Genomic DNA, 27,500 nt, shown 5'->3' with positions numbered 1-27,500 from the left:
TGATATGAGGGCCAATGAGACAACTCTCCAACCAAGTTCATTTTTAAAAGTAAACCATTACAACGCATAGGTCAAAGACCATCTTTAACAAAGAGCCTTGGCTCACACCAACGAGCATACTATAAAGGGCCCTAAAAATGACTAGTGTAAAACCATTCAAAGAGGAAAACTTATGATTTAGTCTATATAAAAAAAGAAAAACAAGAAACTTATGAACCACATCAACAAACAACAATTACTGAACATCAGGTTCCTGACTTAAAACAGGTGCAAATAAATGCAGTGGTTTTAAACATTTTAATAGATACCAACCTTCACCCTTGCTTAAAACAATAATGTTACATCACACCAAAGAAAGACTGTTATTGTATAATGGCAACATATGTTTAATTTTGAAATGCCTTTGTGCGATGGAAGCATCAAGTGCATACAAATCACAAATACACTGTATAATATATACAGATGTGGCCATTCACGTTAATAATGTAATTGGTAGAAATGTACTTGACATTCTGGTATATGAAATTAATGATAAAACTTCCACAAATTTGCAGTATCCAAAATAAGTTTATTTTTCAATTAAAAGGAAAACAACTCTTACATGATATTTGCAAGTCAATTAAACAAATTATTTGTAAAATTAAATCTTGAACAAGGACAGTATTTACATATTGGTGACAAGTACTACCTTTAAATCATATTTGTGTTTGTAATTTTGTGGAATAAACTGATTCACTGCCCAGTGTCAAATTACAGAAAATATATAAATCTTGTATTTTCAAAAGAGCCTATTCATTGCTATGTCTTGCCAACTCATCTAAAGTCTCAACGTTACCCTGTTATTTGACGACCAAAATTCATGTATTTTAATGGCATTTAACAGCAAACAAAGAAATTATTTTATAGTTAAAATGATAAAGTCATCGATACCATCAAATTAAATATTCTAACTGCTAAAATCTTTACGAGAATTTTAATTTGAAGATGAACATCAATAATATAAAACTTGATAGTATTCATCAATAAGACCCACAAAGTGTTAAAAAAATAATATATTGAATAAAACAACAACATAGTTACAATTTATAAGCCAAATATTTCTTAATGTTTGCTGAACCCTTAATACAAATCTAAAATATTAAAATTATGCGCACATTAGCCGTTAATCCATAACATTTAATTAATAACAATCATCAAAATAGTAATAGTAATCTTATATAGATCATTAGTCTTAAATTGGAATTGTAAACTTGTCCTAATCCTTTTTTGGGCTACTAAGTTGAATTTGATTTGAATTCTTACAGATATATGAAAGAAATACTTATTATGTTTGTTGATATGACCATTAAAAACTAAAGTGCACACCCTTATATGTCTTGCCTGCCTCACTGATCATGATTGACATTGAAGATGAAGGTTTTATTACAAAAAATAAATCTTACATAATAACAATGAGTCATGTAAATGAGGGCAAGTTTAGGTATACCCAGCCAGACAGACAGGAACACCTTACAACCATTTCATACACCAAAAAAGTTAACTGGTTGCTTAGACCTCCCTATGAAAACTTAACATAGGCCAAGGAATCAAAGGTTAAGCTCTGTTGATACCTGCTAGACAGACATGGTTCATAAGTGTTTCTAATTTTTTATATAGATTAGACCACTTGTTTTCCTGTTTAATTTTTATTACACTAGTCATTTTGGAGCCCTTTGAGTTGTCTCAACAGCATTCATACCACATCTTATTTATATTAACCAGGAATGCTTAACATTGACCAATGAACCATGTAAATGGTGTCAAGGTCAAATGAACCCTGTCTGACGATTATTTACATGTTGCAAGCATCCAATATATGTGAACTTAAATTATCTAACAACTCATAATAAGAGAGAAATTTGCAAAAGAAAATAACTGTACAATTTATTTATGAAGTTGTTAAACCATGAAATTAGGTCAAGGACAATGGACATCTGACAAATGGTCTTCTAGCCCCTAAAGTACATTTGTATGAAGCTTAAATCAAAGCCTCCCAATCAAAATTCCTATGTCAGAATTGAGAGACAAAAACTATTGATCAATCAGGCATTGTTACAAAAAAATAAAACTTGAAAAATAAATTTTAAAAGTTTAACTTTTTAACTACAGCATAAAATTGAAACCAAAGGTCACATTGAAGCAAAAATTTTAATCCACCTTTTGTGCTGCATGTGACCAAAATTCCTTAAAACATTTTTTTTTTTTCACTACAATGTTTATTGTTAACTTGATTGGTCATGCTCAAAACATGTTGCCTGGAAACAAAACTTTCCCTATATTTCATTGTAGTCATAAGCATTGTGATTTTGACCTTGGATCTAATGATTCACCTTAAAGACCAATAGGGGTCTTAGTTTTTCTTTGGATAATTTCAAGGGTCATTTCCTATTTAAAATTTGGTAAAGGTTAGATCAAACAATCTCATCATGACACCAAGTGATATTGAAATCGCTTAGGATATTCTTCTGGATAGCAACCATTATGTCCCAACAATGCTTACAAGATGCTATAATATCAAAAAGAATTCTAGGCATTATGGTCTACTATATTCAACTCTCTTTTAAATACACCAGAAATCCTATTATTTTAACCACATAAGTACTACTTTTAAACATACATAATCAGAAAAATCATTGACAAATGTTAAAATTTTAATCATTAAGGCCCCTCCTAACACTATACATTCTCTTCTTTTCACTTTTGAATCCCATTAGTAAATTGTCACTTACAATCATTAACTCAGAAAATCTTTTGTGAAATTAAATTGCTTTCATAATAACATGCATTTACGTCATCCATTATTGACAAGAACATATCCTCTCAGAATTATTTACGTCAAATAATAGAAAATTGAAGTGGATGGCAACAATAATTCAGTTTGTTAATAGTATCACATTGCCATGGGACTTTGTCAAGAAGAAAGCCTTCAAGTGTTTTAATTGTGCAATGATTGCACATTTATTCACTAAATTAATTACACATGTAACGTTATACCATGAAAGGTGAAAATTACCAACAAAGTGTTGATTAAAACATTGTCCTTAGCTGCTTGACAGCATCAAGAACCGGATTCTAACTCTGTATCTTCCACTTATTATCTAACCTATTTTATTCATACTAGGGCACCATGCAATAAAAGAATTCAATCTGCAATCCATTTTTATAATATAGGCTTACTACTAAGTCTATATTGAATATTCACTTTTTTGTTTTTATCTCCAAGCAACAACATATTGTCAACAACTCTGGTTGTCCTCAGCACTAATTTGAATAGAAATTTCAATATTGTAAGATGTGTAAAATTAATAATAGGGATTGATAAACTCTTCGGGGAAATGTATTCATTCTCTAATATTAAAAGAATCAAATTAACTAAGTAAGAAATCAATGTCAGTAAATATATTGATTGTAACAAGCTCTGGTAAGCATTTCTTTGTCAATTAACAAAAGACAATTCAGAGTAAACTGTAAGTTTCTGTAAAACTAACATTTTATCTACAAGACAAATTGATGTGTGAAAATTAAATTCAGAAATGCTAAGGTGTTGCAATGGTTCTAAACTATCAGTAATTGAAAACATGGCATAAATACTGATACATTTCTTATGTAAATATCTTAAAGATGGGTACCAGAATGACAAACTAGCTAGGGACTATCTTAAACTTGAATGAGGTGACAGTTATTTTTGCTCTATGTTGAAAGCCTCACTGTGACTTTGAGATGAAGAACAGCAATAAAAGCACTGTTCCTTTGCTTCTTGTTTGTGTGTTTTTTTGCTGTGCATGAACCAATTTTGTGTTAGGGATGGTACCCCATATCCTTAGTTGTTCTATGATACAGTGTTTAGAAAAAAAAAGCTGTGTTTAGTCTGATTTTTTTTATTAGTTGTAAGTGGCTTTGAACTAGCTGTCAGATAACTGCGAGTACTCTCAGATCTGTTCATTGTGTCTTTAAGTGTTGGGATGTATAAGTACCCGGCCACGTCCACTTTTATTTTTGTCCATCAGATGAGTTAAGCCTTTTTCAACTGATTTTTATAGTTCGTTCTTATGTTGTACTGTTATACCACTGTCCAAGGTTAGGGGAAGGGTTGGGATCCCACTAACATGTTTAACCCCGCCACATTATTTATGTATTTGCCTGTCCAAAGTCAGGAGCCTGTAATTCAGTGGTTGTTGTTTGTTTATGTGTTACATATTTGTTTTTCTTCCATTTTTTTACATAAATAAGGACCTCAGTTTTCTCGTTTGAATTGTTTTACATTGTCTTATCGAGGCCTTTTATAGCTGACTATGTGGTATGGGCTTTGCTCATTGTTGAAGGCCATACAGTGACCTATATTTTTTAATGTCTGTGTCATTTTGTTCTTTTGTGGATAGTTTTCTCATTGGCAATCATACCACATCTTCTTTTTTATATTTGTTATTTTCAACAAACCGTCATACTATCTTCTCTTTGCAAACTTTTTTTTCTGCCCTGAACATGCATGAAATATTTGCCACTGGACATAAAGCAATCCTCAATCAATCATCTTGATGCCTTGTTATAATGTGCATATGATTATCTTTTTCAAGTCCTTAGTAAGTGGAGGATTGTTACTTTTGTAGAACAAGGTTTAAATACATCTGTAACTTAAGGACAAATGTAGCAAATTACAATGTATATCAAATAGTACCTTTAAACTTAAAATTAGAGGCCAACCTTATCTTGCTATAAGGAGAGAAATCTAAAGCAGAGGACCTTCCAGGCCTAAAATAAAATATTGTTTGTTTCCCCAATCCCAACCGACCCTGCAAAAATGGTCCGACTCACAAAATTTTATTGTCAAAACTAAGCAAACTATTGTTTTATTAATTTCTGATTTTTAGACTTGCTGGAACGACCGATATTGTTCCAGCTTTTTAGAAAAATAAAATTATTTCCCTACCTACCTACCCACACCTTGTTTGGCAGGGTAGGGATTGGGGAAACAAACAATATATTAATTTAGGCCCCAACAAATATGCTAATGAAGAACATCCATACAATGTTAAATGTTAAAACTATTGTTTAAATCATAACTGACAATACAATTAGTATAAAATAATTTGTTTCAGTTTTGCCTTCAATATTCCTTTTTAGATACACAATTATATTTTTCTCTTCGTGTCAGAATTTATTTGAATAATTAGTACCACAAAGAACTTTTTTTATATCAAAAAAGAAAAGAATGTATCATAATTTATACTAATAAAAACTTTATTGATTGTTGCCTTATTGGAGAATATCCCAAATTTCCTTTCCTACAGGGTTATTTTCAAGTATTTCATAAGACTGTTACATCATACCATATCACATACTTTATCAACTAACACTGCTGTATATAATACTCTACTAAAACCCAATTCTCTTTATGATAGCACAAAAACCTTTGGTTCTAATTGAGAACATTTTACTGACAGAAGCTTTGTGCGTGGTTACATAAATATCTAGACTTGATACAGGTTCACATATAAATCAAATGATTTTAAAAAGCAAGACAGTTTAACAGCAGGTATTATTACATACTCATTCAAACTGAAGGTAGGGACAGCATACACCTCTGCCACAGAATCACTAGGAAAAAAGGATTAAAAGCCAAACAATTCCATATGGCAAGGCATCAATCTTGTATGCTGTGGATTCATTATAATTTGTGGTAAACAAATTTTTCTGGGTTTCTTTGGTACAGGGGAATCACAATTTGAATGTTCAACGAAATTACAATTTTTCCATAGACTTGTTATACAGAGATTGGCAAAACAACAAAATCAAATCACCTCAAAAATGCAATGTTCTTCAATCCATGAAAATTGATACCCATGGAAATAAATGAATCCACAGTATGTAGAAAGAAAGAAAGGAAGAAGCCCTCAAAAGTAAAGATGAAGATACCCTTGATTTCCAGTTGCAATCAAAATCAGTAACCCTCATCTGAATACACCTTATCGCTATTTGTCTGCCATTACTGGATATCACACAGGTTCCTGTAAAAATTTGACGTCATAAAACAAAATATCTGACGCCACAATGGAAAAGTGATTGTTGTATGCGTCAAAAGTTCAAGCAGCCGGGTCGGACGGCTGATAAGGCAAATAGTGATAAGGTGTTTTGTATCAAAACAGGCCAATTGCTTTTTGATTAACTTGTCAAAAGAAGGTTGTCATGAATGTTAAATCCCCTTTGACAGAACTCTATGAATACAAACCATGTTTTTGTAGATATTTTCAAGGTAATGTGACTTAGTGTCAGTAACAGAAAACATGCTGTGTAATCAATAGTATAATATCAGATGGTGTACAGGATAAAAGAGGGAATTGAAGAAGTCATCCGACTATCATGCTAGACTCATAACTATGCCAACAGAGTAGATTTGGCATGCTTAAATATACATTGTCAGAATGTTTGTTTTCCTTTGACACCAATCTTACTGAAAATATCTAACTTCTGATGAATAAAATAACAGAGGGACAAACGAACAGACGGACGGATGGACTAAATGGGGGGATGGACGCAGACCAGAAAACATAATGCCCCTCTACTATCGTAGGTTGGGCATAAAAATGCTTAGGAATAAACTGTTGTGTGCTTGGTTTGGCAAGACATCCGACACACTTTTAAAGCTTTTTTCTATGACGCAGACAAGTTCTTTTATAACTAATTATAACTAGAGGCTCTAAAGAGCCTGTGTCGCTCACCTTGGTCTATGTGAATATTAAACAAAGGAAGCAGATGGATTCATGACAAAATTGTGTTTTGGTGATGGTGATATGTTTGTACATCTTACTTTACTGAACAATCTTGCTGCTTACAATTATCACTATCTATTATGAACTTGGCCCAGTAGTTTCTGTGGAAAATGAAACCGGTAGTAAAAAAATAACAAATTTTATGAAAATTGTTAAAAATTGACTATAAAGGACAATAACTCCTTAGGGTGTCAATTGACCATTTTGGTCATTTTGACTTATTTGTAAATCTTACTTTGCTGAACATTTTTGCTGTTTACAGTTTAACTCTATCTATAACTAGAGGCTCTCAAGAGCCTGTGTCGCTCACCTGTTACTGTATTTACTGATGTCGGTCATCTTGGTTGGTAGGTTGGGTCATTAGACACTTTTTTAATAGATACCCTAGTTATGATTGTGGCCAAGTTTGGTTAAAAATGGCCCATAGTTTTAGAAAAGAAATTTTTGTACAAAATACAAAAATGACGAAAAAAAGTTGTTTAATATTGACTATAAAGGGCAATAACTCCTTAAGGGGTCCTCTAACAATTTTGATCATGCTGACTTATTTGTAGATCTTATTTTGCTGAACATTATTGCTGTTTACAGTTTATCTCTATTTATAATAGTATTCAAGATAATAACAAAAAACTGCAAAATTTCCTTAAAAGTACCAATTTTAGGGCAGCAACCCAACAACGAGTTGTCAGATTCATCTGAAAATTTGTGAGGCAATAGATCTTTTTCTGATGGACATTTACATTTTGTAAGATTTACCCTAAATGTCTTAGTTTCAAATATATAAATAAAAAACTGCATTTTACCACCATGTTCTAATTTTAGCCATGTCAGCCATTTTGTTTGGTAGGCGGGGTCATCGGACACATTTTTTTAACAAGATACCCCAAGGATGATTGTAACCAAGTTTAGTTTAATTTGGCCTAGTAGTTTCAGAGGAGAAGATTTTTGTACAAGTTACAAAAAATGACGAAAAGTGGTTAAAAATTGACTATAAAGGGCAATAACTCCTTAAGGGGTTGACTGACAATTTCGGTCATGTTGACTTATTTGTAGGTCTTTCTTTGCTGAACATTATTGCTGTTTACAGTTTATCTCTATCTATAATAGTATTCAAGATAATAACCAAAAATTGCAAAATTTCCTTAAAATAACCAATTCAGGGCAGCAACCCAACAACAAGTTGTCATATTCATCTGAAAATTTCAGGGCAGATAGATCTTAACCTGAACAACAATTTTACCCTTTGACAAATTGCTCTAAATGCTTTGGTTTTTCAGTTCTGTGCAAAAAACTGTATTTTACCCCTATGTTCTATTTTTAGCCATGGCGGCCATCTTGGTTAGATGACCAGGTCACCGGACACATTTTTTAAACTAGATACCCAAAGGATGATTGTGGCCAAGTTTGGTTAAATTTGGCCCAGTAGTTTCAGAGGAGAAGATTTTTGTAAAAGTTTACGGACGACGGATGCAGGACGACGGACGCCAAGTGATGAGAAAAGCTCACTTGACCTTTCAGGTCAGGTGAGCTAATAATATTCAAGTTAATAACCAAAAACAGCAAAATTTTCTTAAAATTACCAATTCAGGGACAGCAACCCAACAACAGGTTCTCTGATTCATCTGAAAATTTCAGGGCAGATAAAACATGACCTGATGAACAATTTCACACCATGTCAGATTTGCTCTAAATGCTTTGGTTTTTGAGTTATAAGCCAAAAACTGCATTTTACCCCGATGTTCTATTTTTAGCCATGGTGGCCATCTTGGTTGGTTTGGCGGGTCACACCACACATTTTCTAAACTAAATACCCTAAAGATGATTGTGGCCAGGTTTGAAATAATCTGGCCAAGCAGTTTCAGAGGAGAAGATTTTTGTAAAAGATCTATAAAATTTACGAAAAAAGGTTAAAAATTGACATTAAAGGACAATAACTTCTAAATGGGTCAACTGACCATTTTGGTCCTGTTGACTTATTTGTAAATCTTACTTTGCTGAACATTATTGCTGTTTACAGTTTATCTCTATCTGTAATAATATTCAAGATAACCAAAAACAGCAAAATTTCCCTAAAATTACAGATTCAGGGCCAGCAACCCAACAACGGGTTGTCCGATTCATCTGAAAATTTCCAGGCAGGTAGATCTTGACCTGATTAACAATTTTACCCCCATGTCAGATTTGCTCTAAATGCTTTGGTTTTTGAGTTATAAGCCAAAAACTGCATTTTACCCCTATGTTCTATTTTTAGCCATGGCGGCCATCTTGTTTGGTTTGGCGGATCACGCCACACATTTTTTAAACTAGATACCCCAATGATGATTGTGGCCAAGTTTGAAATAATCTGGCCAAGCAGTTTCAGAGGAGAAGATTTTTGTAAAAGATCTATAAAATTTACGAAAAAAGGTTAAAAATTGACATTAAAGGACAATAACTTCTAAATGGGTCAACTGACCATTTTGGTCCTGTTGACTTATTTGTAAATCTTACTTTGCTGAACATTATTGGTGTTTACAGTTTATCTCTATCTGTAATAATATTCAAGATAATAACCAAAAACAGCAAAATTTCCCTAAAATTACAGATTCAGGGGCAGCAACCCAACAACGGGTTGTCCGATTCATCTGAAAATTTACGGGCAGGTAGATCTTGACCTGATTAACAATTTTACCCCCATGTCAGATTTGCTCTAAATGCTTTGGTTTTTGAGTTATAAGCCAAAAACTGCATTTTACCCCTATGTTCTATTTTTAGCCATGGCGGCCATCTTGTTTAGTTTGGCGGGTCACGCCACACATTTTTTAAACTAGATACCCCAATGATGATTGTGGCCAAGTTTGGTTTCATTTGGCCCAGTAGTTTCAGAGGAGAAGATTTTTGTAAAAGTTAACGACGACGGACGCCGGACGCCAAGTGATGGGAAAAGCTCACTTGGCCCTTCGGGCCAGGTGAGCTAAAAGTATAGTTCTTTATTGTGAGGCGAGTTAATATAAAAGTACATTTCACATTTTAGTTATAAGCAGCCATTAATAGGTTGATTATTTATGGCACCATGCTGTATGCTATAGAAGACAAAATTCACTAGATAACCTTGGAATTAAACTATTATGAAAGGAGCAATGTTTCTGTTCTTTTCTTCTTGTTGATATCCAGCAAAGCTGCATTAATGAGCTAACAGATATTATGAGCTAAGAGATATACTAATAGCAAGATCATTTGGATCCTTAGCATCAACTTAAGCACTAATACATATACAGGGAATGATACCAATTCTTTAAACAGTTTGAAATGTTACTTTCAATTCAAAGAACAAAAGATAAAGATATTTATTATTGCAGAGAACTTTTTAGGTCATTTATATGAATAAATAAATTCTTTATTCCAAAGCAATACATTTTACAGCTTATGGAATATACATAAAAACCATAAATATTCAATGTATCAGTGAAACCAATGCCCATGTGATAACATCATATAGCATGACTTTCAGCATTTGTCTTGAGTATAGAGAAAGGACTGTCTGATTGAATACATTGGAATACAGGAAGGTGGGATTTTACATTGTTAGATATTTGCTTTGTGAACCAAATTCAGTTTTCTCCCAATTTTTTTTTGCAATTAACAATGCAGTATGAAGAAAATAACTCTATATTTTCTATGTTATAAAACGTATTTAGCATGAACAGAACAGGATTTATATGCTCTGAAAGCCTTGCACTTCAAACTTATTCTAAACCTTGAACAAATGAAATATTTGGTTATTCCATATTAAGAACCTATGCATAAACAAAACCATTGTATCAGTATCAAATATCCCCATTTACTATCTATCCCGAATAACGATATCAAATTCCTTTTCAGACATCTTCTTCATTACAAGTTAATTGGTATATTGTGTGACTCGATATGGTACACACAAATATGCAATAATTAGCCATCAAAGACCACCATCTATCAGCTCTCAATAACAGATAATTATCCATATCTATACTTGTTCTCAGTCAAATATTATGAGTGAAAGATTGAAAACAAAGTCTGTTTTGATTACTAAAAGCATTTTATATGAAGACAAACATGATAAAAGGGAAGTAATTCAATATTCTAATGTTGGTTGGATCAAAGTAATATTTATTGATCTGAATGTGAAGTCTGATAATTTAATACTGTATATACAAGCATGGTGGTAAAATAAACACTTTTTATGATAATCCAAATTAAGACCAAGCATTACTTGTAATTTATATTACATATAGCAATTCTATATCAATAAGAAATCTTGGTATATATATATATATGTAAATGAGATCACAATCCAACGACATGACTGTAAACACCATTTGTCAATTTTTCAAAAACCATAACTCCTGAACGGTAATAGTCTAAATGGTCATTATTGAACTTGACCTCCATTTTGTTGTCAGCAACAACATATTAAAATTTTAAAAGCTTTGGTTGAGTGGTTCAGGAGTAAATACACTGACAACATTTGACTGCAGCCATCCGCCCACTGTACATCCCCAAATCAATAACCGACATTTTCGTCAAAAATCTGGTTAAAAACTTTTGCTTTGAGTATGACCAACAAGTTCTAATGTATTTAATAATCCAAATAACTGAACCGTCATCATTATTCCCTACATCAATTCCATGGTACATAGTATTCCAACACCTTCATAGTCATGGCTTCATATTTATAAATATATACTTTACATCTAGAATAACAATAAACTTAATGCTTTCTTACTTATAAAACATACCACAAATTCTGAAATGACAATAAGTTTGGACTTTATTCTAAACAGTGAGTATGGTATAAAATAATAAAAAAAAAAAAACTTGAACATTCAACAACAAATTCTGAAATGACTATAATTTGGACAGTGAGTTAAAAACAAAAACACAAAATTTGAACATATACACATTTACACCTACCTAGCATCCTGTACGACAACAAGCTCTCGTCGGACATTCTAAGTTCTGACATCCACTGGCAGAATCAGAATATGGATCTGCTGTTACATTGTCACAATAATATAAGAACTGATGGTCAAGTGAGGTACACACACTGACCAGGTCAGTCAGAGCTAGAGAAGTCACTTTATCACAACCAGATAGGTCAAGGAATTGCAATGCTGGAAATGTCTGCTGGTCTATCACTAATGCCCTAAAAATTGGAAATTAATATTATTGTCAAAGACATAAGAAGATGTCTTCATTTTTTTATTCATTCTTAATAGTTTGTACCTTTGCCACTTTCAAATTTGGGTTTATTTCAAATACCGGGGTAATTATTTCATTAGTAAATGTTTTCCTCAGAAACATGGTAATAGATCTAGAGTTGTTTAATATAATTGTAAAACTTAAAATAAACTGTTGACAGAGATTTGTCTAGCCTGCATATATTTTTGATAGTAAAACACAATTGTTGAAATTGGAATTGCAATACATGTACTTTGAAATGTAAAATATGCAAAATATTCAAAGCCAATGAACCATGACTATGGGTACAGGGCCAAATAATTTCTGTGAAAATATCTACTGATATAACAAATGCTTATGAAACTGCATACCCTTAAATTGACATAATCACAAACTTTACCATGTTTACTCTAGACTAAAGTTTTTAATTCAGTAAACTTTGACTGAGGGGGCAAATGATTTCCATGGAAATGAGATGTATCAATACTGGTATTAATACAACTGCATATTAATTATCATTGACTGTAATATCATAAGTGGTTCCCCATAAACTGACCTAATCACAAACAAATCTGCTAGCACCAGAAATAGCACACATTAGTCTCACATTTTGACTGAGTCAAGGTAAGACAAAAATTAGCCTTTTGTTAATCAAAGCCAAAACTTAATATCAATTATGACTCAGTTTTCTCTACATTAAAGTTTTCTATTTTCAGCATAACCAGAGCAAGTAACTAAAGTAAATACCTGCGAACTTCCCTTTTTCAAAGCTTTATTAATGAAAAGTATTTATCATACTAAATATAGATGATTTAAAAATGATATATTATTTTTTTTCATTTTCTATCATTAACTGTTACTTATCATGCAAATTATTGACATTACTAATGAAATATCTAAACCCTGTTACTAGTCATACAAGCTAATTTAATTGCCATACAAAACAAGACCCCCACTCCTAAATCAAAATATCTGAAAATAGGAAGGACATGTATGATTGATCTAAGAAAAGTTTCTGAAAATAGAAAACAGTTTTGACTGATTTGAAAAGTTCTCATACATTAAACTTATCAATGCTATTAAAGCATCTGACTAAGTCAATGTGTTCAGTAGTACATGTACTTAAGAAATGTGTCACAAAATTTTTTTAAATATAAAATAAGGAGATTTGGTTCCAATGTAGTGGATGTAAGCTTTTATAGGCAACTGTACATGTACAGCCTCCAACAATGACTCAATAAGAAAAACACATACAGTATAGTCGGCTATAATACATCCACACATGAAAAATACAAAACAATTCAATTGAGAAACAGCCTAATTTGAAACAAAACATTTTACAAAGTTCAGTCAAAATATTGAAAAATAATAAGATAAAAGTGTCTAACAGAACAGAACTTTGCTCACATTTTACAACTGATATCTTTTTAAGCTGCTGCGTGCTGACCAAATATGACTTCATTCCTTTTAGTTGTTTATAAGAATAGTGTGTATGTGTCTGTTACATGTCAGGATCCTTATCAGTGGTTGTTTTTTGTCATTACCTCTTTATAGTTATCAAAGATACCAGGATTATAATTTAGTACGCCAGACGCGCGTTTAATCTACACAAGACTCATCAGTGACACTCATAATAAAAATATTTATAAAACCAAACAAGTACAAAGTTGAAGAGAATGGAGGATCCAAAATTTAAAAAAGTTGTCTTAATATTTTTGTCAAATGGTAAGTTTGTGGTGACTGTCAAATCTCTGTTAATGATATCTAGTCACAACTTCCAGCAATTTAGAACATGACCAGCCTGAATTTTGTTGAAAACTGTAAGTTGACCACTTGATATTTTTTGGTTTTTCATGTAATTGCCATTTCCCTTATACATTTGTATCTACTTTTTATAAAATGATGCACTTGCCTTATCTGACAATACACTTTAAACTCAAAAGTTTACCAAGAAACTATTTGCTCTACAAGTTTAGTTGCATATTCAATTTATCATAACAACTAACAAATGATTAAAGTTTGTTCTAAGATCATCCAAAAGATTGGCTGGCTCCTTGTTTAGTTTGTGTTTTAGTTTTAAAAGATGACCTTTTTCGGTAAAATTCAACAAGAACTTTAGCCAAAAGGGAAGTATAATTCCAAAATATGCATCAGCTAGATTTGTTTATTCTAATGAGGAAAAAAACATCATTTGTTTTAATATATAGCCAACTGAATTTGTTTAGGTAGCAAAATAGTGCAAGCAGTTCAAGAGGTAATTTCAATTTTTGATTACAAAGCAACTGCTATATCAGACAACATCTAAATTTCTGATAAAAAAGAAATTGCAGACAACAACTTCAAGAAAGATAACTGAGAAGGCCACTTATTATGTAATTCAAATCTAGAGATCCTCATACACACTTTTAAAAATGGTTACAAACTCAGTGAATTATAGTTTGTTTGCTTTGAGGTTTTTTTTCTGTGTGAATTGGTAACGTGTCATGAATAATTACACTGTACTCATTAAATTTTCTTCTTTTCTGCACCACACTTCTAAAACAAAATTTAAATTCCTGCAGTTTACATAGATCATCTACCAGTCTCCTAAACCTACCTTATCCCTTTATCTGTAATATGAGAACAGCCAGATAAACTGAGATATTCAAGTCCACATTCTAATTTATCACAGATGATTTCAGATTCATGTCCATGTTTTACAGCACAGATTTTAGTCCATTCATCTGTGTTGTTCAGATGTTTGAAGTTCACATTTTTAGAAAGCTGATCAAAATGTTTTACTGATGCAGATTCCAAACAACAATTCTTAGGACAACATAAACTAGTTCTTTGTCTAACCAAGGAAATATTCCCAGTGTTTAAAGTCAATCTAGGAGATTCCTTTGTTATATAGCCAACCTTTAATTTTGGGGTTGCTGCCACTGTTAGGTCAACAGATCTGCCTTTCTGGTTTCCCAAACTTTCAGAAGTCCTTGGAGAATGATCTTCAATGTCATTCATGAAAGATATATTGCAGTCTTCATCGACTATTTGTTCATTGATATTCTGTCTACAAGTCACATGACAGTCTGAATCTTTTGAAGATTTATCTCCCTTTTCATTCAGTTCAATTTCATTTTTTTCTTCATGATTGTTATCATCACAGTCTTCATGTCTGATTTCAGGTTTCGAACGTAATGCTTGGGACAATCTTTCTAAAGTCACATCAGTAATATTCTTACAGCCAGCTAAATCTATTCTTTTTAGATTACTTCCACACCCATTTCGACCAAGGCTGAAAAACAAAAACCATAGTCCACAAATTTATAACTGGAATCTGCATCAGCTATTTATTTCATAAAAATGAGTAATAATTCTTTTTGCATAGTTCATGTATTTATTTATTATAACTAAGTTAAACCAGGGTCTGTTGGGTAACTGGAACAACATATATATTGTTTTTGGTCTGATTAGATACCAATATAATGTTTTTGGTCTGAAGCAGACAGTGTTTCTTTATTCCTAAATGTGCATTCTTGACTGTGTAGCTACATATATCATTTTTAAGTCTTTGGTTTGACCTAGTGGGTAACATAACTATTGAATTACCACTTTATTGACATATATTAACACAAATCCACCAAGTTGGTTTGTCCTTTTTCAAGTATCAAGATAAAGAGTAAATCCTAAATCAGCATCAAGTGGTTTAAATTGCTTTTGTACAAAGTTATCTTTGTAAATTTTTCACATGTTTTCAGTCAGTACAACATATTATAATTCATTCAAATAGTGCTTGAATTTAATGTTTCACTAACCTTTTAAATCCAAGATCTGACACCATAGTATGAGTTAAATCTAGGTTCTCTACTAATGGGCATAATGACAGCATCTTATACAACTAGAAAAAATAATAATGTTAAAATAAGATGATTGACTCATAATATAATGCAGAATATGAGAGGTTTCAACAATTAATTTTAATCAAAGGGACATTTTTCTTTAAGTAGATACACTTTGTGTGATTCACTGATTATTCAACCATTGCTGTTTCAGAAGCATTGACAACATTTCAAAATATCCTTATCTTCAATGTAATATGTAAATATATCCAAATGTGTAAATTTCAAACTGCAAAATAGAATTATCTCCCTTATACTATACATTATACAAATATAGCCTTTGTATGAGGTCGATACTATACAAATTTAGCCTTTGTATGAGGTCGATACCAGGATATATTGACCTGAAAGAAGTATATTGACTGAGGACGAAGTCCGAGGTCGATATACTTCTTTGGGTCGATATATCCTGTATTGACCTCATACAAAAGCTATATTTGTTTTATTATTAATTTCCGACCATATTTGTATCAAAATCGTCATTTAGGTTTGTTGGAATTTTATAGATATTACATTGTCTCCTTGTCAATAACAACATATTAGTTGTTATTTCATTTACTTTTTTTTTTATATCTTATGTATTCGAAGATTTTTTTCGTCAAATAATCGATCACAGATATCATGTGTTTCAGAACGTTAAACAATATCCTGAAATTCATTACATGATCTCACAAAGTATATCGGTTTTTAGATATTCTAAAACTAACCGTGCGATATGCTTTTTGCAGGTCAATATGCATTTTGCTTTCCACCGTTTTCTCTCTACCTTCCAAAATATAGTTTAACATGTGACTATCCCTTAACGAATCAAATTTGTTAAAATATACCAATTAATAATATTAATGTATACTGCAGCTGTGTATTTGAGCTGTTCAAGTGCATTGACCCTATTTTCATATGTGTAATACACTCACTGACTGTATATCACCTTGTTTATGACATTGACAATGCATTTCCGTAGAGTTTTATTCATGATGTCAATAAAACACAGGGTCCCAAAAATTTGCATGTCTTCCGCTCAAAATTAAGAAATAATGGTTTTTACCGTAAATACTTCATTTAGAACATTTATAAGAGTTGCAGCATAATAAGAATAACCATACATTGTCTCGATTATTTTATCTATGCTACTCTTAGATTAAATATTAATGTTATTTGTACTCAGCTTGAAACAGGTAGAAATGCTTGGCACAGCCTGGCTTTCTACCTGTTTCTAAGCCTTGTACAAATAACATTGATATTTCGAGACAATTTATGGTTACTCTATATATATTTAATCATTATACGTACCAAACCATTAACAAGGCCTTGACTAAAAGCCAGATTGATTGTTTTTACACCATATCCTACTTTAGGTAACAGATACTTCGTCAAACTTGTCAACATGCTGGTTTCCATCTTTATCTTAAATAAAAACAGAATAAAAGTGTATGTCCATCATGCATTTGTCTGTCAGACAATAAAATGGTGTAACATTGGCTTTTTATGAAAAGTTTTATCACAATTTATATAATGAATTAAAAAGTAAAGATGAATATAAACTGGTGTGAAACAATGATTGTACATCAATTTCTTTTACATTATGTAATTTTTTCAACTACAAATAATCATTCTGGCAAGTTTTATAATGCCATAAAACATAGTAAAACCTACTTATCATTAAAGATCAATGTTGTTTCATGTATGCCATTTTACTAATTAGCAATTTAAATCTATTGGTTTGCACAAGTAACATGGCTCGTGTGAAAAATAAATTGCAGTGAAGTTTCGAATGAGGTCTAAATTCTTTAGGATTTTATCATTTACAAATGCCATTTACTTGATCAATGCAAGCACACATCATTTTAATTCCCTAATGTTTTACCATTAAGCAAAGGTCAAATGAAATATAATATTTTTTTACCTTTTTTATCCTCTTAGTATCATCATCTTCTTCAGATTCATCAATGTCTGCATCTTCATCATAATATATGGCTACAGATTCGTATTTATTCTCTAACAAACTTTTTTCTTCTACTTCAATATCTACTATGGGAGTAAAACTCCAAACTCCTAAAAATTATACTATCTTATTAATACATACTGGGTAAGTTTACTAGTCTTATTTGATATTTGTTGTAATTCAACATCTCAAATATAGAAAACTTTATACTAAATTTCAGATGCTAAAAGATGCTTTAGAAATGAAAAGTAGCAGATATTTTTTTGTAAAAAACATAATGGTAACTGCTAACACATACAGGAATTTTCAAATATAAATTTTCAACCATATAAGTGACAGCAATTAAATCACTTCTGATTGATGATTGAAGGTTGAATTAAAGAATCTAAGACCTAATATATATAACTTTAAGTTAAATAAGCATGACATGTAAGTCATATTGACCTATATTTCATCAAATGTCACATAATTCCAAACATATTATTAGTTACCTAGTATAAAGAACTGGAATTTTCATGAAACTTAGAAGAATAATCACAAAGATGCAGAATTCCTTACAGTATTAAATTATAAATAAACATTTCGAATTGGAATTGTATTTTAGAACCTGTTATAATTAAAGAACCTTGGTGAGCACGCTCACATACCCCATGTCCCCACCTTGTCATTGGAGAAATTAAATAAGTGTAAGAAAAAAAAATTGTATAAGAAAAAAATTTGAATAATAATTTCCTGTCAATATGCACATTTACATAGTATGTGCTTATTATTTACAAAATTTCATGAAATTCTGTTGCGGTTTCCGAGAGTTGAGTTGACAAACTGTTGAAGAAGTACCTTAGAGCAAATAAGTTCAAAGAGGTGTAACTCCAAGAAAAAAATTGAATCGTAATTTTCTGTTGATATGCACATCTACATAGTATGTCCTTATTATCTTAAAAGGTTTCGTGAAATTCTGTTGTGTGGTTTGAGAGGAGATGCGATGACAAGAAACAGGACTGACTGATGGATGGACGGGTCAAAAACATTATACCCTTTGTGTGGGGTATAATAATCATTTCATATTGGTATTATATTATATCTTCAGCATATATAGATATAGGAAGATGTGGTGTGAGTGCCAATGAGACAACTCTCCATCCAAATAACAATTTAAAAAGTAAACCATTATAGGTTAAAGTACGGCCTTCAACACGGAGCCTTGGGTCACACCGAACAACAAGCTATAAAGGGCCCCAAAATTACTAGTGTAAAACCATTCAAACGGGAAAACCAATGGTCTAATATATATAAACAAAACAAGAAACGAGAAACACGTATATATTACATAAACAAACGACAACTACTGTACATTAGATTCCTGACTTAGGACAGGTGCAAACATTTGCAGCGGGATTAAACGTTTTAATGGATCCAAACCTTCTCCCTTTTTCTGAAACAATAGCATAACATCACAACATAGAAAAACACACGATAAAATATCAATTGGCAGACTTAACTCAATCAAAAAACATATGATTACATTTCTTTTTATAACCCATTATACCTTTGGACCACTGTATAGGTAAAAAGTTTCTCCATAAACTAGTGTCTAATGCAAGTCTATTCCAGCGATGTGAGACTTGAGCACACCTGCCTAAGTCCTGTGGATTAAGGTAAGAAAATATCTGTATTGCCACCTCATCAGGTACTTTATCTACTACACAACTGTTGACGCTAGGCACAACATCCTCCTTAGTGGGTTCAAGTTTTTCTGTGCATTCTTCATCTGATGAATCGCCTGGAAATAGTTTGGAGACATTGTAAGACCTTTCTTATTTAGCATACCCTATAAAATACTGGGCATCATACTGAAAAAGTATGTCATGCTGAATTAGATTTCCTCATTTTTTTAAAAATGCATACATAAATCTCTTGAGGCAATACCTATTATGAATTGGGAGTATTTCTTCTACAATCATGTATAGAGACATAACTCCAATTTTTAATGTTACTTTAACAATGACATCATCGAAGTTTTCAAAATACATTATAGATACTAGCTTAATGCACAATGCATAATTTATGTATTTTTCTTGACAAGTATTGTTATAAACAAATACATTATTTTGTAACTTAAATTTGTAAGGATATATTTCATTGATAAATTACTATAAATTTAAAAAGGTAGGATGTATAGAATGTTATGCTTAATGCTCTGTATTGTATATATCAAATATAGTGATAAAATCTAGAGGATTGAAAACTGTCAGGCTAGCCCCATAAAGGTTTTGATTGCATGCAATCTTTATCACAAAATCAGATTTTCATGGATTCTGAAACAATGCAACTATTTTGTTAATTTTTTTTTCAAATAGGTTGTTATTTCTTTTATTGTGTTGCATTAATGTTTCTAAGCTGTTCATAGAAACAACCATATTCCATGAATATACTTACTTAGTACAAAATCTGTTTTCTCTGGAAGTTTCTCTTTTCCACAATCATCCTTCTGACAAAAGTGTTTTTCCAAAACTTTGAATTTAATTCTGCGTAGTTCATCAGTAGTAAAATACTTGATTAACATTGGCTGAAACACCTACAACACAAAATCATGAGTACTGTCACAAAGTGTTTTATTTATTTAAAGCAAGACTATCATAAAAGGCTTTAGTGGCTTATTTTTATTTCTAAGTGAAGGGAAACAATGGTAGATCTGGTCTTATTTTCATTAGTAACAGTTCTTATGTAACATTGTAAACTTAACTGTTTATATAAAAAGTCTCTTTGTATGGTATGATGTAAGTAATTGGCATATCTCATTTAGTTTTGTTGAAAAGGAATACAACAAAAAATATCTAAATAATTATACCGCTTCTTCTTCTTCCATATGAGGAATAAATGTCTCTGTAAAGTCTTCCAATGCCTTCCTCAGCTTTGTACCAAAGTTTTTACGATCTGTTTCTGTCTTTTGTGTACATTTGTACCCATCCTGCACCAGTTCTAAAATGTCTGTTAATTGGTTGTCTGAATGACAGTTGCAAACAGCAGTATTCCTAACTGACAATGCTCTCAGTTTGTCTTTAAGTTTCTTCATGATGTATTTGTTCTCAATTTGTTCATGTGCTTTAAATTCCTTAAATGTATTCACCAGGTTTTCCAACAGATTTGTCAAATGTGAAATGTCTGCAAAATTGATCTCTGATACCTGAAAAATATTAACTATAATCAACATGTATTCTTCCATTAACATGATAAACCGTGAATATAACTGAACCAAAGTTATTAGATTGACAAGTTAACTTAACATGTATATCATTCATTATACTGACTAACTATATCTGATCTTTTACACAATGTCCAGTCTGAAAGTAATCATCTCAAGGTCAGGAGACCATTGTCAGTAGGACTAAGGTTACATACTTCTTTAAATGATTCTATAAATGTAATCTTGCTGACAACTTAAAGTACGAAAGAACATGAAGAAACTTTACAATATAAGCTAGTATTTCCTTCAACTTTCAAAAGGGCATGGATAATTTTTACTCACTCTTAGCTTGAATGACAACAAGTGGCACCACCAAAATTATAATGGGTAATTTTGGTTGCAAACTCCATTGGTAATTTGAATTGAGATTATGAGGTCGGTTTAATTCAAAACAGCATAGTGTATTGCACAAAAGACCCAGCAGCCCAAAAAGCAAAAAAATGAATATAAATTAAAATCATATGACCAATTCAAAGTTCTAATCGTTAAAACTACAGTTACATGTATTCTGTTTCAGAAACCTATTATGTGTCAAATATTAAATTACAATCCAAATTGAGGCCTGTATCAAGCCCCAATATTATGACCAATTTTGCCCCAACTGTTCATGGTTGTTCCTCTGCTGTCATATCCAGCTGCGCTAATATAAAGCGAAAAAAACTATAGAACCAATAAAGTGACGCCACTAAATATCAAACTAGATCTATGTTTAGTGATAATAAGCCTTGTGTATAAGTTTCAAAGCATTTGGTTGAGGCAAAAGAAAGTTGGAATTAGAACAGAAACTAAAAATTCAGCAATTTTTCCATCCATTAAGGGGCATAACTCTAGACCTATATTTTTCCATCTATTAAGGGGCATTACTCTAGACCTATTATAGTGACACTACCAAACTTCAAACTAGATTAGTGTTTGTGGTAATAAGTTTAATGTAATTTAAAAGCGTCATACCATTTGGTTTAGACAGACTAAATTAGAGAACAGTACATTGTAACTAAAAATTCAGCATTTGAAAAGGGGCATTATTTTTGGATGGTTTAAATGACGACACCAAAATTAAAACTTTATTTGAGTTTTATGGTAGTCAGCATTGTGTGTAAGTGAATAGCATTTGGTTTAGACAAGCTAAAGTTAGAGAACAGAAACTAAAAATTCAGCAATTTTTCCACTTTTAAAAGGGGCATAACTTCTAGAATGATAAGTGGTGCCACCAAAATTCAAACTAGATCTATGTTTTATAGTTATATGTAGTGTGTATAAGTTTCATAGCATTTGGTTGAGACAAACTATAGTTAGAGTATGGAAACCAACTTTGGTACATACGAACAGATGGACAAGGGTAAAACTTCATGCCCCCTACAGTGTAAAAAAAGAAGATTTGGAATGATTGCCAATGAGACAACTCTCCACAATATACCAAGTGACACAGAAATTAACAACTATATATATCACAATACAGCCTTCAACAATACAACTTATAAACAGCTAATCCCGGCTGACCCGGCTGCTTGAACTTTTGATGAATACAACAATCACTTTTCCATTGTGGCGTCAGATATTTTGTTTTATGATGTCAAAATTTTACGGGAACCTGTGGCTGTGTGATATCCAGTAATGGTTGACAAATAGGGATAAGCTAGGTCAGATGTACTTCTACTATATAATGACCACCTTCAACAATTTGAAGTTTAACGTCACTTGTACAGCGCATTGCTTTGTGAAGATATATACAAATGTATACAGTGAAATATAACAAATTTGTGATAGTAAACAAAAAAACAAAAAATTTTTACATAGTGGTAGTGCATTTTTTTAATTTATTATTTTTAAATATTAAGATAAAACATTTACACATGATGAATTTACGGGCTGTAGGTGTAGTTTAAGACGGCTACTTTGAACGACTCTAAAGAGGCGCTCATCACAATACTTGGGGGAAGGCTGTGTGTATGAGCAAAGCCCATACTGCTTATTTCGAATCCGGGTCCGTTCGCGCCCATTCATGTTCGCCCCCTTTCACTTTCGCACCCTACTTGTTCGCACCCAATTAAAATTGGTTTTGGGTTTAATAAATTTGTAATCAAGTTTTGGCAAGTAGTATTTTTATAGGTAGGCCTATAATTGTTTTCGTTGTCTCAAAATATAAAGTGAGACAGCATTTTTTATTGAGTTGAATAAATCTTATGTTTTGGATAGTGTACTGTTATTTTTTTTTATTCCTTTCTAAATAAAGAGGAATTCTGTCAACGTTTTATTTTGTGTTGAATAACTCTTTATCATGTTTTGGTTAGTGTATTGCTATATAACTTTGTTTCATTGACTTGTTTCAAATTGAGTGAGATTCTGACTACGTTTTTTTGTGTGTTGGATAAATTTTAACATGTTTGATCATATTTGGGTTATAATCAGGGTTTCCGCTGGCGGTCGCCATTTTCGCAATTTGCGAAAAAATAACAATTGTGGCGATTAAAATTTGTCATTGGTGAAAGAATTTGGCGAAAGAAATATATAACTCTGACTTTACCGATCAGACAATACTCGGAATTCACCTTGAACTCGTTCAGATTTTGACCGAAAATCAATAAGCGGCTGATTGCATTCATAGCTATCGACATCAAAGGACTAATTAATAAAGGTGTTGATTGTATGATATGACAAAATGATATAGTTAAATGGCTTCTGTCATATGTCACAAAAAGGTTTCTTAACCACTTTGCGACGCACGTGTTTAAAGCAAATTTTTTACGCTTCCTCTCCTTCTTTTGTATGATAGTCCAGAAAAGAAAATTGCTGTTATGATGAAAAATGTTCAAAAGCAAGAAAGGTCTCTGATTTAAAACTTTATCATTTAACTTTCATATATATTATTGATTTGAGTGGGTACTTCAAAGTCGTTTCAGTGATACACGTGTTTCAAGCATATACTTTAACTTAAAAGAAAAATATATTTGTATTACTTAGCGAAAAAAATAATAAAGTGGCGAAAAATATATTGTTTTGACGAAAGAAGTGGCGAAAAAAATAATTGAACCAGGGGAAACCCTGGTTATAATAGTGTATTGCTATATTTTATTGTTTCATTGTTTCAGATCAAAGGGACCAAGCTGTTTAAAACAATTATCTTTTGTGTTTTTCATTTAAAATCTTCAATCTTTTACTCATACCCAGCTATAATTACATTCAGTATTTACACCAAAGTAATTAAAAACAAAAATCTTGATTTTTCAATTATTCAACTGAAATTTGAATTAAAACTGGGCGCGAACGTGTGGAGTGCGAACAGACTTTGGGTGCAAACGTGCGAGGTGCGAACGTGTAGGGTGTGAAAGTATATTGGGCCCGAACAGACCTGATACAGCTTATTTCGACAGCTATAAAAGGATGTTTAAAATCGTATTGTTTACATAACATGACGTTTGTATGCATATATTAATTTGTTATTCCTTTGATTTGAAAGGTCACTAGAGCTTGTGTTCATGCAGTTTTTTAAATATAGACTTTAGCAAGTTTTCACATGCACTTGTTTCTATCCATTGGAAGACCCACTATCAACGTGATCCATATTTATAAACTTTTCATGAATCGAATGGTGTATTGAACAAAAAATTTGAGACTGAATTGACAGAGATATAAGGGTTTTAAGGGATCTCCTGTAGTTGGTGATCGCAATACTGGTATACTAGTATTGTCCACAATACTGGTATAAAAATTTTGTACCAGTATTGTAACTTTTTATTAAAAAAACAGCAATACTGGTACATTACTGATATACCAGTATTGTAGTTGTATTGTTGACTAGACTATATTGAAGATCAAAGGGAGATTAAATGAACTCAAAAAGATTATAGAGGATAATTGTGAAATCAATTAACAACCTGTTAAAAGTCATTAATATACTGGCACAAATAAACAAAGGATTATTGAAATAAACTCAATTAATATCATCATTATTATTTAAACAATTGCTAATAATTTATCATATTTCTTTACTTTATTTAATTCAATATACATGATATAGATAAAATAGGAGAAACGCTTATTAATTATCTGAGTAAATATTTAATAAATTCAAGCAAATTATTACAGACAGATATTTAATACATGTATCAATTTTTTGTGTACTAAGGTCATATTGTGCATTTCTTTCAGTTGTCTTTATTTTCTTATTAATCTCTCACAACAAAAGATATCAATTATAAAATTAGTTGCTGTATAGGGGAACCTGGTTATAATCCTTACCTTACATGTACCTTACCTCTGTATGTTTAACCCCCTTTGTAGAGGAACCATACGCTAGTATGTATAACTTGTGATCTTTCTTATATACAGTGATGCCTCCACCAAATATGTTGCAGTGCTGAGACTATTTACACAGTGAGATCCTACCCACACACAATTATATTACAAATCCGTTATCATATATTTATAATGTTTCTGTGTTGATTTAAAGTCAAGTCACATACTTTTAGAGAAAGTCCACAGAGACTGAATACCTAAATGCCAATATAGGAAGGGGGAGGGATAGCAGAAATCACATCAGAAGAAAAAATAGACAATACCAATGATGATAATAGTTTTTTTTTATACAGAAGCTATTACAGAATTAGTGTCAATATAAAATTCACTAAAATATAATATTGAGTCTTGGAAAGAGAGAAATGGAAGAAAACATAGAAGAAAGTAAAGAGTTTGTTAAAATGCTGAGTCAGAATGATTTGAAACTTTATTTGATGACAATCACAGTGTACCATCAATGGCATTATCAGTTAAACACAATCATGACAATTGTTCCTAATAAAATTGTCTTGTCATATATGCTAATTTCATTATGCATATATGTGACACTTTTAATAAATGATTAATTACCTATACTGTTTATTTAAAAAAAAGCACAATACTGGTACAATACTGGAATACAATACTGGTACAAAAATTGTATACCAGTATTGTGGACAATACTGGTATACCAGTATTGCGATCACCAACTACAGGAGATCCGTTTTAAGCGGACAGGTGAAAAAAGTAGTTGGGTACCTTCTCGTAAATATACGTTGATAGTGGGTCTTCCAATGGATAGAAACAAGACTTAGTGCCTGTGCAAGTTTTGCTGAAATGTGGTAGTGACTTTTGTTGTTTTTCGATCTGTTCATTAGTTATTGAAACGACAGCAGTAATGGTTTTAAGAAAAACAATGATAGTATTTGGGATTTTGTGTGTACCATGTTAAGATATTTTTTGACCAATTCCTTCATTCGAGAATGAGGAATTGTGAAAACATCGACTTCTTCAGGACAATTCGGCGCCATATTTGTTTTTTTTTCAACTCTCACGTTTTCTCGCGAGATGCGAGATTGTGACGCCGGGTTGCTATAGGAATCTTAAACGCTCGTGCAGTGTCCCGGTAAGTTGTCAAACAGTGATACGAAGTGTAAAAAATAGTTTTTGAAGTTTTGGGAAAGTGAATAACCAAATACAGACATGGCACGGAACTATCCTGCCAATACACAAGTCCAGAAATTTTTGGAGGAGTCTTATAACAAAGAAAGAGACACCAGACTTCAGTGGTATTACAAATTAAGGGAAAATTCGGGAGCCAACATTGGTGCTTCAAAACAATCTGAAGTTGCAAGAAGAAAAATACAAAATGCTCCAAAACCGGCCGAGGACATGTTCAACAAAATATCAGGTGATTATGCTCCACAACAATTCAACAAAAAGAAGTCGAACTTTGAAGATTTACAAAACGAAAAATCAGAAAAAGGACTTGCGCAACTTGTTGCAGAAATGCGGCCTGTGGATTTGAGAGTAAAGGAAAAGTTATACGACGGATTTACAAAGGAAGGAAAAGGACGATATCAATATCTACATTCAAGGTACAAGGACAGTCCTGAAGATAAGTTTTCTTTCCCACTTCTTAGTTCTTGGGAATACGGTTGGAGACTTGGGGATGTCATTCCAAAAGAAGACATTAAAAAACCTCAGCACGGGCGTACAAAAATTGTAGCAGACACTTTTTATACCCGAACAGGAATACCTGCCAATCCACGTGTAAGTGTATAAACCCGATTTGAAGGCGAAAATTTTAAAAGAAACCATTCCGCATTTCAATAACTGTGATTCTTTTGTAAAGTCAAACTCTTGTTGCCTAGTGCATATTTCACAATAATAACAATCAGAGTAATTACACTCAATTGTCATGTAGAAATAATTAAATGGTTATGGATTTTAATCAATTGTGTTGCGAGGAGATTTACATGTAGTATTATTTCATTTGCTCAAACACTTCACAGCTTGTGTGCTCATGTGTCATGTTTATTTGTTTATGCTTTGCATGTTTCTACAGGGACGTATATATTTTAAGTCCTTGGTTTCTATAAACTGTTTAAGAATATTTGATTTTTTTGTGGAGAGTATTGTATACTCTAGCCCTT

The 27,500-nt window shown here is 31.9% G+C and overlaps 2 protein-coding genes across 2 annotated transcripts in view; one reads left to right on the top strand and one right to left on the bottom strand.

Annotated features, from left to right (window-relative positions):
• LOC134684728 (F-box/LRR-repeat protein 5-like) overlaps positions 1 to 26,417 on the bottom strand; it is a 43,060-nt gene extending 16,643 nt beyond the window's left edge. The window contains exons 1-9 of the mRNA XM_063544038.1: positions 26,289 to 26,417; positions 20,674 to 21,009; positions 20,262 to 20,400; positions 19,372 to 19,605; positions 17,787 to 17,935; positions 17,174 to 17,287; positions 15,800 to 15,882; positions 14,602 to 15,279; positions 11,739 to 11,970 (exon numbers count right to left, since the gene is read on the bottom strand). Coding sequence (XP_063400108.1) covers positions 11,739 to 11,970; positions 14,602 to 15,279; positions 15,800 to 15,882; positions 17,174 to 17,287; positions 17,787 to 17,935; positions 19,372 to 19,605; positions 20,262 to 20,400; positions 20,674 to 21,009; positions 26,289 to 26,375 — 2,052 coding nt within the window. The 5' untranslated portion in view covers positions 26,376 to 26,417. The remainder of the gene's footprint in view (positions 1 to 11,738; positions 11,971 to 14,601; positions 15,280 to 15,799; positions 15,883 to 17,173; positions 17,288 to 17,786; positions 17,936 to 19,371; positions 19,606 to 20,261; positions 20,401 to 20,673; positions 21,010 to 26,288) is intronic.
• Position 26,418: 1 nt separating this feature from the next.
• On the top strand, positions 26,419 to 27,298 carry LOC134684739 (protein SPMIP1-like). Its single transcript, XM_063544049.1, has one exon. It carries the CDS (start codon positions 26,548 to 26,550, stop codon positions 27,127 to 27,129), a length of 582 nt encoding a protein of 193 aa, XP_063400119.1. The 5' UTR covers positions 26,419 to 26,547; the 3' UTR covers positions 27,130 to 27,298.
• The last annotated feature ends 202 nt before the right edge of the window (positions 27,299 to 27,500 follow it).

The sequence above is a fragment of the Mytilus trossulus genome, chromosome 1 (genome assembly GCF_036588685.1).
Source record: "Mytilus trossulus isolate FHL-02 chromosome 1, PNRI_Mtr1.1.1.hap1, whole genome shotgun sequence".
Taxonomy (NCBI): Eukaryota; Metazoa; Mollusca; class Bivalvia; order Mytilida; family Mytilidae; genus Mytilus; species Mytilus trossulus.
The sequence above is the reverse complement of the archived record's forward strand: the minus strand, read 5'-3'. Positions and strand labels throughout refer to the sequence as shown.